At 34.2% G+C, this 15,796-nt stretch overlaps 1 protein-coding gene across 1 annotated transcript; it reads left to right on the plus strand.

Annotated features, from left to right (window-relative positions):
• The first annotated feature begins 500 nt into the window (after window positions 1-500).
• Window positions 501-8,296, plus strand: LOC149803098 (alpha-(1,3)-fucosyltransferase fut-5-like). The gene is made up of 2 exons (XM_089952695.1): window positions 501-3,613; window positions 7,747-8,296. The coding sequence occupies exons 1-2, from the start codon at window positions 2,465-2,467 to the stop codon at window positions 7,810-7,812; spliced, it is 1,215 nt and encodes a 404-aa protein (XP_089808821.1). The 5' UTR covers window positions 501-2,464; the 3' UTR covers window positions 7,813-8,296.
• Window positions 8,297-15,796: the final 7,500 nt, after the last annotated feature.

A 15,796-nucleotide genomic window follows, 5' to 3' on the forward strand; every position in this document is an offset into this window, starting at 1 on the left:
TGTGTATTATATTGATTTAATCAATGTGAAGTAAAACAGAAACTAAAAAAAGAAAACAACCATCTTATCAATATGCAAAGGTGACTGTAAATAGTCACAAAAGCCATATAACTACATTTTGTAGCGGACACACTCGGGGATGTGAGTTCATTCAATCGGTCAATACACATATGTCTGTAGTAAATCTTAACTCCGTTCAAAGGGCAAACATGTATTTGTATGTTATATAAATCAAATATATGTGCAGTATGTACGCTGTTTCAGTGAAATACCACTCTCTGCATAAATGTTTCATTAAAAAGAAACTCGGCAAGCTTCGTTTCCTTTTAATGAAACATTTATACATCTCGTGGTATATCATTGATACAGCGTACATACTATATATATATATATATATATATATATATATATATATATATATATATATATATATATATATATATATATATATAAACATACAGTAAAAAATAAGGTATCCTATTAAAGAAAAGACCAGTCTTCAAGATGTAAAGCACGTTTACTTTAAACAGCAGATTTAACCGATATTTAATTTTAAGTTGGGTTGAAATTACAAGGATGAACTCAAAAAAACTTTTCAATAAGGAACAAACACTTGCGCTAATTAAAATGATTTTACTTTTGTACTCAGATAGGCAGCACAAGCAGAGGCTTCAGTGTAGGAAACTAAAACTCTTGGCTTAGTCAAGCATTAGAGATTTAAAGAAGCACGAGTTTACAGCTTTTACATCCAGTGGTGTGGTGCTTAAAAAAAAAAAAAAAAAAAAAACAGTCAGAGATACCCAATAAAGAAGTGAGCGAACCCATGTTATTCAGATGTGGAGAGGGGACAATGGCGATCACAAAATAAGTAAGGGAACTCCTCCCTACGCGTTCCGAAGGCACTACACCCTTGTTTACATCTCGGTATAAAGTAAAATTGGTGAATCGAATATATAACGAATCGATATGAAAATGTTTTCCAGTTTATCGTTAATCAATCTGGTAAATTAGAGGATCCAAATCAAAATGTTCTTACGCATTTAAAAATGGTTTCATAGTCTTCTGCACATTGCGACTGCTACATTATTTCAATCCAGCGAGATTCAGTCAGTATGCGTTATCTCGGTTGGGGTAATGCGATGTCGATAGGGAGTTTCTATTCATGTGTAAATTGCCTGGTTAGACTTAAACCTTTCTTGCGAAGATTGAAAGGCAATCACCTGTGCAGACTCAAAACTGTATGTTTTGTCAAAATGTCTCAAGTACCGGCAAGTTTAATTGCTTTTTGAGCAGTTACAAAAGGCGCCCTTGACAGAAAAGAGATGGTGTATTAAAATAAATAGTATAATTCAACGCCAACAACGAACAAGAGTCGATACGAACACACCTTCATCGTCGCTGTACATATACCAGATTACAAACACGCGACATAGCTAAGTAGTTTTTAAAAAAAATATAAAATGTTTCTGGAATCAATAATAAACATGTTGAGAATATTACTTCTTAGTTTACAAAATGTGTATCATATTACCTGACCCATCAGAATATTAGAGGTGAACAAAACCTGTATCGACTGGAATATGAGCTGGTTGGAACTAATTGTTGCAGAACAAATCGTCCTTACATCGTCTAAAGTAATTTTTAAAAATCGGGTTGGGGTGTGTGGGTTGATAGTCAGGCCGCCACAACATGTGTCTTAATATTTAGCGAACATAATCCGGCATTGAGCCATTGGAAAAGGTTGCTGGGTGCTGGGGTAGTTGGTGAAGATATTTTTAGTGTGCGTTATGGAAGCGAACCCATGCTTCACGCTGCAAAATATTTGTGGTAAACCTCTTTTGATCTGTCAGTATAACACTCCAACTTTTATATCAATTTCTTATAAGCTATCAGCAGTGGTCAGACGATTAGCAGAGAGAGAGAGAGAGAGAGAGAGAGAGAGAGAGAGAATTGTTTATAGTTTCACATTCGGTCTGGTATGACCAGTTACTATGGTGCATACGTTTAACAGGCTTGTTTATGTTAATCTCCTACGGAAACACGCAAGGAGGTGTGGCTTAACTATGAATGTACATTACCCGAATCGGGTGCAACAAGAAATAGGACGTACATTTTCTACGGATTACACTACCCGGCAATCTAGAAAAGAGGCATATACATTTACCATTGTATATTGATTTCAAACAGATTTATTTTTAATTAGTAAAATAAAAATTCAGATTCTGATGTATTCGTAAAAATGAATTGGTTGTATAATAATGGACCCACCGAACCCTCTATAAGTATTCCAAAAGCTGTTTCATTCATGAAATGACGCGTCTTTGTTCCTGCTGACATGTTGACCTTCAAGCCATGTCTGTCTTTTAGTGTATGTGTGTTATAACTTTGCTGTTCATTTTTTTAACTTGATTTTTCCGCTATATGTTGTCAAGAACATTATCAAAGCCTGAGAAAGGCGGAAATTATGAAGTTTCGACGCGTGAAGTTGATTGTAGTATTATTAGCGACGGGTCTAATCATGTATTCTCTATCATTTATTTTGGAGATGGACTATACCATAATAAGACCACGCTCTTACCAAAATATCGACTACATGGCCAGAAAGGTGATGAGAAAGAACCATAAAATTATTAATATTTGGACAGAGTTTGATCATGACAAATTTCAGTACGTAAATGAGGTTCGGGAATATTTACTCAAATGTCCACACAAATGTTCTGTGACCATTGACCCTAAGGATTTGGTGGATAGCGATGCCGTGTTCTTTCATTTAACTGATCTTTGGATCCCTAACTGGAAGATAGGGACAAAGAGAACGCTTCCATTTCCCAAGGAGTCTCATCCAAATCAAATCTGGATAATTCACAACAATGAGCCGCCATTTTCATTTTTTGGTAATGTAGACATATTTGGGGACATTTTCAACTGGACAATGTGGTATAGGTCCGACGCAACAATATACGACCCATATGGAAGAGCTGTTAACTTAGACCAAGTTGAGAAAAAAGTCGTCAGGGAGCAGTATGAAAGAAGAAATATCTATTCTGAGAAATCAAAGTTCATGGTTGGAGCTATTAGCAACTGCAAAGACCCTGTAAGACGATATCTCCTCATTGATCAGATGTCCAATTATCTGGACATTGACATGTTTGGAAAATGTTATGGAAATAAGATGTGTGGAACAGCTTGGAGAGATGGCAATACAGATTGTGATGAAGTACTAAGAAAATATAGATTTTATCTAGCTTTCGAGAGTAATCAGTGTATGGACTACATAACTGAGAAGTACTGGTATGCATTAGACCGGCATCAGATCCCTGTAGTAAACTGGAAAAGAAAAGACCTTTTGAGTGGGTACATTCCAAATTCTTACATTAACGTGTACGATTTTCCTTCTGTAAAAGAATTTGCAGACTTCATAAAACAGGTTAACAGTAATGAAACTTTATACAACAGTTACTTTGAATGGCGAAAGCAGTTCAGCATTGATCTAACCCATCGATTGCCATGGTGTGATGTATGTGAGAGACTACAGATGATGGACGTTAAATACGAACCGCAAGCAGTGAACTTGAGTAAATACATATACTCCGACGTCTGCCCTCCAACAACAGTAAGTACACTCTTCGTCCTATTTCAACATTTAATAGTTCAACCGAGTTAATCATCATATTGACCAACACCAGCTGTTGATGTGCTCTTTCATTCGCTAGCATATACAGATTTTAAAAAGTGAGTGATTTTCTCGCCAAAAGAAGAATGCTTTTTTTTCAAAAGTACGATTCAGTTAGGTTGTTTTATAAGATCTGACAAGCATATATGTTAGCTATTAGTTACCATTGAATTTAAAGGCCTCCAATTCGAAAGCAATAGCTTTTTAGTTACCATTGAATCTAAAGGCCTCCAATTCAAAAGCAATAGCTATTTAGTTACCATTGAGTCTAATGTCCTCCCGTTTGAAAGCAATAGATGTTTAGTTACCACTGAATCTAAAGGCCTCCAATTCAGAAGCAGTAGCTATTTAGTTGCCATTGAATCTAAAGGCCTCCAATTCCAAAGCAATAGCTTTTTAGTTACCATTGAATCTAAAGGCCTCCAGTTCCAAAGCAATAGCTTTTTAGTTACCATTGAATCTAAAGGCCTCCAATTCAACAGCAATAGCTATTTAGTTACAATTGAGTCTAAAGGTCTCCAGTTTGAAAGCAATAGATGTTTAGTTACCACTGAATCTAAAGGCATCCCATTTGAAATTAATAGCTATTAGTTACCATTGAACCTAAAGGACTCCAATTCGAAAGCAATAGCTATTTAGCTCAATGCAAAGGCACACACAGAAAATTTAATGTTTGTTCCTTTAGATAATTTTTTAAATTTATAATTAAAATAAACACACCAAATATATTACGTAGGAAAATCAGATATATTTGAACAGAAAATGCTTTGCATTCGAAGATTGGGAGTTTATATACATAATACCATATACGGCAAGCACTGACCAGGTGACATATGGTGAACAATTCTCTCTCTCTCTCTCTCTCTATCGCACACACATTCACAAACACATACACAGAGACACACACACATCTGGATTGTGTTGTCAAAGTTACCCCGAATAATCTACCTTTTATCTGAAGGCTTGTGGGGGGGGGGAGGCTCCTTTCTGAACAGTAAGATTGAAAATTGGAATAAATATCTGAATTCTATCGTAAACTACCCACGTTAACAACAATAGACACTGCACGTGTATCAGATCATTCTAAAACGCTTTACTATTTGTTGCTTAAAAAAGATTTAAAATTACTTTAAATTGCAGCAACATAAAATTCAAAATTCATCTTGATAAAAAAATATGTATTAATCTGTGTTTTCAAAAGGCTTACTTCTTTGAACATGAGAAAAAAGATGAAAAAGTTTTAAAAAGTATTTAAATAAAAGTAACTTCATCACATTTGTAATGTCTGTAGAACATACCGGTATAAGTTTCATTCCTCTATTACAAATACAAAAGAAACTGGTTTTAAAATCGATATATACCGTTGATTGATAGGGAAGGGTTTTTAGTTTGGAATGCGGCATACATTCATTTACGTTGTTTCTTGTAGTGTATTGTGTTTATATAATTAAACCTTAAGTAGAATGTTTTAAAAAATGAGCATATAATAAACAGGTTACTGCATTTGTATGGGAAAATATGAACTCGTTTTGTCGGAAGGATATGCTGCACTTCCAAGGTCGTGCAGTATTCCATCCCAAAACTCGTTCATATTTTCCAATACAAATGCAGTAGCCTATAAATATATCACAAAGTGAAACAGGGTCCTTAATGTTACTGCTAAAGCAATGAACCAACAATTATAACGGAACCAGTCTCAAAATATGTGCACTTAAATACAGGATCGTAAAAGAGATTCAGCATAAAATATTATTCAACTTTTATGTAAATAAACTCAATTTTAATTAAAAAAACAGCAAATATGAATTAAAATCAAAATGCAATTACTGCAAATGTTGAGAAATACACGATAGGGTTGAGTGCAGATGTTCATAAATCCACAGTTAGTAGAAAGAGTGAGTATGCACATTTTCAGAAATCCAAAGTTAGTAGGAGTGAACATACAATTGTTCAGAAATCCACAATAGGGTTGAGCATGCAAATGTTAAAAAATCCACGGTTAGAAGGAGTAAGTATGCAAATGTTCAGAAATCCACAGTTAGTAGAATTTAGTATGCGAATGTTCAGAAATCCACAGTGGGATTGAGTATGCAGATGTTCAGAAGTACATATTAGTACCGAGTATGCAAATCTTCAGAAATCCACCCCTAGTAGGATTGAGTATGCAAATTTTAAGAAAAACACAGTTAGTAAGACTGAGTATTCGAAAATGTTCAGAAATACAGAAATATTAGAATTGAGTATGCAGATGTTCAGAAATACACAATTAGTAGGATTGAGTGTTCAAAAGTGTTCAGAAATATACAGTTACTGGGATTGAGTATTCAGATGTGTTCAGACATACACAATTAGTAGGACTGAGTATTCAAACGTGTAAAGAAATATGCAATTAGTAGGACTGAGTATTCAAACGTGTTCAGAAATAAACAATTAGTAGGACTGAGTATTCAAACGTGTTCAGAAATACACAATTAGTAGAACTAAGTATTCAAACATGTTCAAAAATACACAATTAGTTTAACTGAGTATGTAAATGTTCAGACATACACAATTAGTAGGACTGAATATGATCAGACCGTTATGAAGTATTTGAATTAACCCTAAGCTGAAAGGCAAGAAAAAGAAACATGAGTTAGATTTGGGTGGGATGGTGGATTTTGAAAACTAAAGTAACCACGTCCAAGATCACAAACAAAGTAAAAATGGTAAATAAATTGAAGGATTCAATAGCAAGACTAGTTTTGTAATAATGTTACCAATTCTACATCAAAACACAATTTTTAAACGAGCAAAGATTTCTTGAACCGCCTGAGCTAACGAGGCAACCTCAATACAGAATTCGTTTTTCCCTTATAATTTTGACCGAATCTGTACCAATCTCTAAAGATAATTGAATCGATTACCTGCTGCTTATCTAATCCCTGTTATCTCAAGTTGGTAAACTTAATGTACCCCAAAGCCCAAATCGGTTTTATCTAGCAGCTGTTGTGATTAGTTGCCCTATCTAGGCAATCATAATTGGATGCAAGTAACCCGTGTAAAATGGCCATAGAACACCAATAGATGCTTCCAGATAAGGTCACTAGTAGACAATATTCTGCCCATTTTACCTGGATGATGGGCAACCTGGCAGTTTCTCCTATATGCGACGATAAAAAATTTGCCATTTTGAACAAGGTTTACTGAGGCAAAATCAACCTATAAATTACAAATATACATAATTGCAGAAAGCCTGACTTGCGTTTTGTTTGTGTGTTTGATTTGTAATAGTTTCTTGGAATTCAATTAATTTGTTTCAACTTCCAAACAACATAAAAAATCAACAGTAAATCTGCCATCATACCATGAATATGGCTGCTTATGAAGTCATTCGGAATCTGTCTATGCCATTGATATCCCTTGCCGTATCTTGGCAGTTAGAATTGTCTTTAAGTAGTCTGTGTAAAATGGCCATAGAACACCAATACCAAACTTATATTTATTATTTTCTAGAGTTAGTCTTATTCAGTCAACCCTTTATATATATATATATATATATATATATATATATATATATATATATATACTTTATTTAGCTTCTCGCCACTCCCCCGTCTCTATCTACTGCTTTCCGTTCGCAAAATTAACTGTCGACTGAATAAAGAACCCAGGTCTCCCGCTTATATATCCAGCTGTTCGAAATATATTGGCCGAATAAGCTCAACGTTTGATTGGCCGATATTGGACCAAAGGTTAAAATGATTAAACGGGCCTTTTGTGATCAGACTATCAAAATGTTTCAATCCCTTTCTGGTAATCAGATAAAGAAGGACTAGATTTTTAACTTAACGGAAAACGATATACATCTCGCTTCGAATCATGTCATTATTGGTGTATTTGAATGCCATAGTTAGGACAAATTTTTATAACTAATAAAAATAAAAATAAAAAATAAAAAATTTATTATCGATTATTTTTTCAAAAAGATTTATTAAAAATTTGGATTGATTTTAATTTCGAAAATGTACGTTTCGAATTAGTGAATGTATACAAAATACTTAACACTAATACGAACTGTGACTTGTTCTTTTCAGAGAGATATATATGACGATGCAGTCCAAGCACGAAATGACTTTCTAGCAAGAAAAGCCGCGAGTTGATGCTGCTTCCCATGCACGAGATAACTTTGACAAGAAAACCCTCTGGTTGGTACAACGTCGGGGTCTTTAGAAACCTTTTGTCTCGAAGTAAATATGCGAACATGATCGTAAAAACATTACAAGGGCCGCTTTCAGAGAGGGTATGAAGAGTGAGATAAAGAAAAACAGTGGGATAAAAATAAGACAATACAATTAAATGGCGCTCTATTTAATGGTTTGTTGATCAGATATATAAGTCACGAATTTTATCTGGACGACTTTACTGGATCTGACCATTGAATAACCTGTTTTATGCTCTATATTGCAGTAAGGGAATAAAATACCGAAGAATGGAACACAAATTAGCCTAATTCACCTAGTACTAACGCTATTTGTAGTAGAATGTGAATATGTGAACACTAAATAGTAAAATCAGTATTAATATTTATAGTAACAAATGATTAATACGTATTTCAGATTAAAAATATAATTTGAAAGAAACAAATTCGTTCCTTCTTTGCCGATTGTTTCCACCTGTTGTCTGCTGCTCTGTCCATCGCTAAATACCATTGTACCACTTTAAAAAGTATTTCCTTAATTAAGAACAGTTGAAATATATTTGTGCCCCGTGTTCAATAAAAATACAGTAAAATGCTGGTAAAAATAAGGAACAAAAAGCGACAGAAGGACAATATATGCAAGCACTAGGTTCAACGACACGTCAGCACATAACTATTAAAATATACTTTCCATTAAATGGCACGTTCTAAACGTATCTAGTTCAAAATTGCGACAAAAACAAATTAGGAAGATAAACCCTTCCAAAACACTAAAACGTATAACACTACAAGAAAAGGAAATATAAAATGTAAAGATCTTACAATTCTATCAATGGTACATCAAATACAGATAAATGTAACACATAAAGCCCTGAAACTACAGGTTCACAATTTTTTTAAATACATAAACCGCATTCCCTCAAAAGACCTCACACACACACACTGATGGTTCATCATACTAAAGTTTTTTTAATTGACATCAAACTTCTGGACAAGAATGTGTTCACGGCTTCACAGTAAGCGGACACTGGCTGGGTATGTACGCTGGTCGAGGTTCACCATAACACGAGACTTCCAATTATGTTTGTCCTGCACGCAATCGGCGGCTTATACCATTGACGGGTTCCTTATCAAAAGATTCTAATTTTCAATAAAGGGTTTGACATTCGGAAGCTTATTTTCATGTTTCCATTCCGCATATTTTGCCATGCAATTAGAACATGCCGATTTGTATAGTATTTGAAGTCGCTATATGTAGTCATCTGTTCAGAAATGCGTGACTGTGTGGCAGTTTTATCAGCTCTTTTATTACCCTCGATACCAATGTGATTAGACAGCCAACGACACAAAATCATTTTTCCCGATTGCACGTGTAAATCAAGATTCTGTAAGACTTGGGATATTAACGAAAATTTATGGTTTTGTAAGGCTTTTGGTGTCGAACGTGAAGCCAAAATGTGAAATTTGTTTTCTGGGAGGTCTCAGTGTAGTTCAGACATTTGAATATGACAGTAATGTCTGTGGTAAATCGTGGTTTATCTTCCGGTAACTAGACTGAGATGGTGCATCAGTTTCTTTCTAAATGTTACCAGACAGACAATATTTAAGTCCCTGATTGTGTATCGAATCAAACACGTGGCAGTACATGACAAATCCACGGCCTGCCAAGTGACACGACAAAGCAAACAAAATATTTCGAATGAACTAAAAATTGGCCTCTGACTAATCTGGCGATATTGATTTCCCTGTCGATTATCCCTGGAAGTAGTCAGAAATTAGAAATGGCGACGGACGGCAGTGTTATGTTATTCCACTCATAATTACACGATGTCAGACATCAGATGTGATATGGAAATATTTGTACAGATCATCGAAAGTCCCCTTCAATCGGTCGTAACTCCAGAGCCGCAAGAAATACCGGTGTCGAAAAACGGTCGAAATTTGCACTGACGTGTTACTGGTGTGTTTGTCAGCAATATTTTATAAATAGTCTAGATGAGATCCCAAACTACCAGCATGCCAATACATGTTTGGGGGCTGATTTATCAAACTACACGCAAAAACACATCTGTACTGCAGTATTGAAATTAAAATAGTTGTGAGGAGTTTTTTCTTCTCTTTGTGATGACGAACACTTCTCCTGGAGCCTTTTCAGTATTTCTGAAAAAATGTATATGTTATGAAATGTATTAGATCAACTACGACGTTCCCTTTTTAAAAATACTTCCGAAGACAGACAGCTGATTGGACTTGTTCTTTAGGTGGAAGACATATTTCGTCAATATTTGCCTTTATTACACATTGGCATTTTCAGTGTATTGCTGTCAAGCAACGTTATGAAAAGGGGGTGGGGTACAGAACTTCTGGAAGTTTTCCCTGGTGATGTATCAGGGTGTTCTCTAGTTTCCATACTTTCAAGACTTCCACGTTTATTAAAGGGTTTGACAGGATCGTCATATGCTCACCGAAATTTATATGTAATATTTTCTCTTTATTCGGTTTCGAAATGTATTTACACCAGGTCCAGCGGTTTGCTGTTCTTTTTGGTTGGCTGGTTTTCGCTTAAAGCGTCACGTTTGTTCCTTTTCACACTGTTACTTTGGTTAACTGCCTTCTTTGATTCATAGTCGGCGACAGCAGATTGTATATGTTTGAAAGGTGCCAAGTCAGTAAACATTGTCTCGCCATGTGGCCAGATAATGTCAAAGTGCAGACATAATTTGCTCAGCTGATTTGCCCAGTAGAGTTTCATTGGGGTTGTTGCCTTCCACAAATTTTCTTGCCTTTGAAAAAAATCATGTATTTCTCATGTTTCGTGTGTTGGATCTCTTTTTCAAGTTTCCGATTAGGGACGTCTTTAAAGTACGAAAGTGGTCTCCCTGAAAATTCTCACAGATCTTCTCCTGACATGACGATACATCACGGCCCTCCTGCCCACATCTAGGGCAGACTGGTTTCTTCTTGCAGGCATCTTCGTGGCGGCATTATTTCTGGCCGCAAGGGATTATGGACGAGAGGGTCGTCTGTGATATTTGATTGATATAGGCAAAGTGGCGCAGTCGAAAATCAAACCAGAATTGTTCGTGAGAATCAACCTGCTGTTACCACGAATTTTGATTCGTTTAGTAAATAGTTTACGTTGGGTTGCGGTCTTACGATACCAGGGTCCGCTAAATACTGTTAAGCCTTATAAAGCCTGACAAAGCCCGACAAAGCCTGACAAAGCCCGACAAAGCCAAGTCAAATAAAAAAGCGTATTATTATTGTTAATTATATTGATGAATAAATTAACAAAGCCGAGAGACTAGTTTTCAACACATTTATGCAAAATTAAATGACCGAAAATTGGACGCCTGAGTACAAATTCGAAATCGAATTATGAAAAAGTAATATCAAAGTATAACAAAATCATACGTAAGCTGGTTATTACTTTATAAATTGTTCATTGACCTTATCAAAATAAAAACCAATAAAATTTGGCGGCAAAGTTTGAATTCGAATAGTAAGAAAATCGTATGTAAAATGTTTATCATTTGATAAATTATTCATTTGAGTGATAATCGAAAGAAAATGCAATATATCAGTATGTCCTAATTATACAACGCCTGACATACAAAGCTCGACAAAGCCACACAAAGTCTAACTAAGCTTGACAGAGTCGTGCGAAGTCATATTGGAAAAATGTATATTGTAAATTATATTGACGAATAATTTAACCAAAACGGAAGGACTAGTTTTTAAAATATATATAATTAATGATAAAGTCTGAGGAAAAAAACAAACATTTGAAATGTTCGTTATTTTATAAACTGTTCATTTGACTGATTGTCGAAACATAGGTTGACAAACTCAACAAACCGTTCGATGTTTCATAAGAAAGGCATACACAGCCTGACAAGTCACACAAAGTGATAATAAAACTGTGCTATTGTTGTATGGTGTTTTTACCACATAAATTACCAAGAAAAATGTTGGATTTACTACGTACACCATCATAAATGACCGGTGAATGGGAGACAAAAACCAAAATGCACTGCATCTCAAAAAAGGCATACAGAGCCTGACAGTCTTAACTGCAATGTTTATTATTTCTTAGTGTCTCCTTATGATAAACTAAAAAACAAATGGTTATTTTTCACACAGGCACACAATGTCATAAAATAGCATAATACGTAATAAAAATGTGTCACTTAAGTTAAAAGTGAGATTGTCCTACTCACATACTTTTGATTGTAACGGGCGTTAACTCGTATTAATGGAATACAGTAGCACTTTACTACCGTATGCTGTAAATGTTTTATCAACAGTAAATAATTTCCAGTATTGTAAGTTTAAAAACGTTCTATCCTTATACTGAGTTCAATAGATAATAAAAACACAATGATCATAGACAAAGGAAACATTTTATAATTCTATAATATTTATTGATATATTTTCGAATATTGTAAGTAATTGCCATGTATTTGCCCGTCATGATCCTGTCATTTTTTCCTCCCACCACTTAACCTAATTAAATATTTTATAAATTGACACGAGGATGTTTCACTGGCAAACATAAGGAGAAAGAGTAGAAGTAATAAATAAGAAAAATCAACTTCCATTCTTGGACAATATTTGTATAAACTTACACCAACCTTAATTAAATATTTTTAGAATGTTACAATATTGTACAAATAATAATACGAAAATGCATGATTTAATATTTAACATAATTCACAATAATTATATATGCCTTTACCCGTCTTTGCTGTGTTTAGTAGGACCGATACGTCTTGGGGACGAAGCTTATTGTGCGCGACACTGCCCATAGCCAAAGAAACAACGCGACAACAATTACAGCTGGAAACCGCGAAAACTTTTGTAAATGGGTATACCCAAACAAAATATTATATCATTTATATCCTTGCTATATTTTTGGAGAAAAAATAATTATCTTAAGAAAAAGAAAAGAAATATTTAAAATATCCAAAGGCATGCCTGCCTCCCCCTCCCCCCTCACTCTCTCTCTCTCTCTCTTTCTCTAGGGGTGTGCCACCGCCAGAGCGCGGGCTGGAGCCCTCACCACATCTCTCAACTCGGACATACGGTTCCAACTCCCCTTGAACTTAATTAAACTTCTTAAAAATTTTAAGAATCTTAGTATTCACTTTTTCTTTGTGTCTCTAACCAACACTCTTAAAATTTATAGAGTAACTCAATAGCATAGGACTAACAAAACAGAAAATAGAAAGTTTAAAGTATTAGGAGGGAAACAGGCGACCTTCATGTGGATAAAGTACGATGCATAGACGTCGCAGGGCTATATCACAAGGTGCTACGCGAAGTGGATAGGCCTGCGAAAGAGTATCATAAAACACACATGAAGTAAATAATACAATATAAGAAAAAGCCTGCCTCATTGTGGAAATAGACTTTAATGCGAGAAACGCCTCACCTAGTCACTCACATAAAACACTAGGTTTTATTGTAATTTCCACTTATAGTACACCGTTCCTCTCGCCAAAATTCTAAATTGCAAATAATTTCAAAAATATCTAAATTTATACTAGGACAAACAAATGAATTTGAAAAGTCCATAAAAAAATATATTAAGACAAATGGGAAAAATTTGACAAATAGTTCTGCCGTCCCGACATAAAGACTTTATAGCATACACACACTATAGCATTGATACACATAGCATACACGGGACATATGAGATCTTTGGCAAAGATCAGCAAAAATTAAGGATAGAAAATATGAAAATGGGAATGAGACCCATGTTTCGGACTACTGTCCTCTTAATAACACTAGGACTCAATAAATACCCCGTCAAAATTTAGTCATAAACTAAAAATTTGATCAAAATTCTTTTGTAAAATTTAAACAACCAAACACATCTTGGGGGATACAAAAATACATGAAAAACACTTTATATTTTTGGTTAAGTGGGGGGGGGGAATCAGTCTGACACCCCCCCCCCCATAATTGACAGTCCTTGCCATGCTTTTCCTTGCAATTGTATTCCAAACTCGTTAATTTATGTAAATAATAAAAAAGTATAGTAAAATTAATGATCAACTACACTACATTCCACCTCTTATAATTTATAAAAACAACATCTAATGAATTCAATGCAATAATGAATGTTCAGTAATGTCTGTTTGTTATTTCTTTGAAGTACAGTCCGAAATTGAATAAATTTAACAAGGTTGAAAAGAAAAGAACCAAAACGGTATCAAGAACATTTTCAAGAATTATGTTCTGCTCTAATACACTGTCAATTTGACTTTAATTTGGGAATGCATAGCAAGAAAGCGAAAAAAATCATTATTAAATATTAATAAACTTATATTTTGCATAATCAACATTTTGTAACTGCCCTTATACTGACTCTGTATTAATTCAGCTGAAGGTAACGCGTGTCTACTCACCTACTCGTGATTGTAACACACGTTAAAGGGTGTTAATCGAATTACAGTAGCACTTCACTACCACATGCCTTAAATTTTACATCAACAGTAAATATTTTCCAGTATTGTATGTTTAAAAACGTTTTTATCCTTGTATTGAGTTAAATAGATAATGAAAAAGAACCATCGTAGACAAAGCAAACATTTTTTAATTCTTATATATTTATTGGTATACATTTTTATATCAACACTACATATATTATCCGTCTCTGCGGTGTTTAGTAGGACAGATACGGTATACCAAAATAAGCCATATTATATCTTTGCTAAATTACTTGGAAAAATATGTTAATTATCGTGAGACAGAAAGAAAATATTTCAGCTAAAACGTTCACGACCTCCCGTCCCCTACCCCGACATTTAAATGGCCAACACCTCATTGTAGATCAGTTGATATTCCTAAGATAACTGTTGTATTGGAAGACAATGCCTAAACATGAAACATCGCTGCTGATGCTAATAATAATAATAATAATAATAATAATAAGTGTTATTGGCAACATAATTCATCAGTCCAAATCATGCGCGTTTATGAAAACTAAAGGGACAAGAACAAAAAATAAAAATGCTAGCATTAATTAATGTACACAACATAACAATTGATTCTACCAAGACCTTAAAGCACGAATAACAACAGAACATACTGGTACATAATAATTCTCAACATATATTTATTAATACAACATTACAAAACAAAGAACAACAGAAAGTGTCACATAATTTCTTTATAATCGATTGCAGATTTCTATCGAATATGGCATGTCTAGCCGCTAGACTAGCAAGTTGTTCTCCACCTTCTTTTTCTTTCTTTCTTTGACTGGCGGCGCCAGTCAAAAAAGAAAAACAAAAATAAAAGTGGAGAACAACTTGCTGGTCTAGCCTAGCCGCTAACAAAAAATTTATAAATATGTACAAAGATTATTGTTCAAAGTTTTGTCAAGCCCAGTTTTAAACATGAAATAAAGTGTATCAACATTAAACTAATGAAGTTCAACTCAATTGTATTTTGCATATTATAACATATATTAGAAAATTAAATTTTCTTCCGATAATCAGTTGAAAGAACAATTTATAAAATAACAACGAACATTTCCAACATTATTGTGTCATACTTTGTTAATACTTTATGGTTGTTGAAATTCGAACTTTGTCGCCCAATTTTCGGTCATTTAAATCTGCATAATATGTTGAAAACTAGTCTTTCGGCTAAGTTAATTGATTAATAAATATAATGAACAATATAAACACTCTTTTTTAATCTGACTTTGCATGGTTTTGTCGGGTTTTGTCAGGCTTAGCAGTATTTAGCAGGACCGACAATACCATATTAACATACTTAGCGAAATGGTCAAATAGAAGCCAAGTGATTAATATCAGGTCCACTTTATCCCTTCTTCTACTTTACAATTCTGTGAAATTAAAAAAAAAATGTTTTTTTTTTTTTTAAATGTCATTATCTCTGGAAATGGATATGAATAGGTATTTAGAACTTAC

Source organism: Sinohyriopsis cumingii, chromosome 3, assembly GCF_028554795.1.
Source record: "Sinohyriopsis cumingii isolate HCF-2022 chromosome 3, ASM2855479v2, whole genome shotgun sequence".
Taxonomy (NCBI): Eukaryota; Metazoa; Mollusca; class Bivalvia; order Unionida; family Unionidae; genus Sinohyriopsis; species Sinohyriopsis cumingii.

What these genes read in the sequence shown, in the direction of transcription:
- LOC149803098 (XM_089952695.1), top strand. Translation starts at nt 2,465, where the DNA reads ATGAAGTTTCGACGCGTGAAGTTGATTGTAGTATTATTAGCGACGGGT. An exon ending in ACGTCTGCCCTCCAACAACA is followed by an intron (nt 3,614 to 7,746) that starts GTAAGTACACTC and finishes TGTTCTTTTCAG; the next exon opens with AGAGATATATATGACGATGC.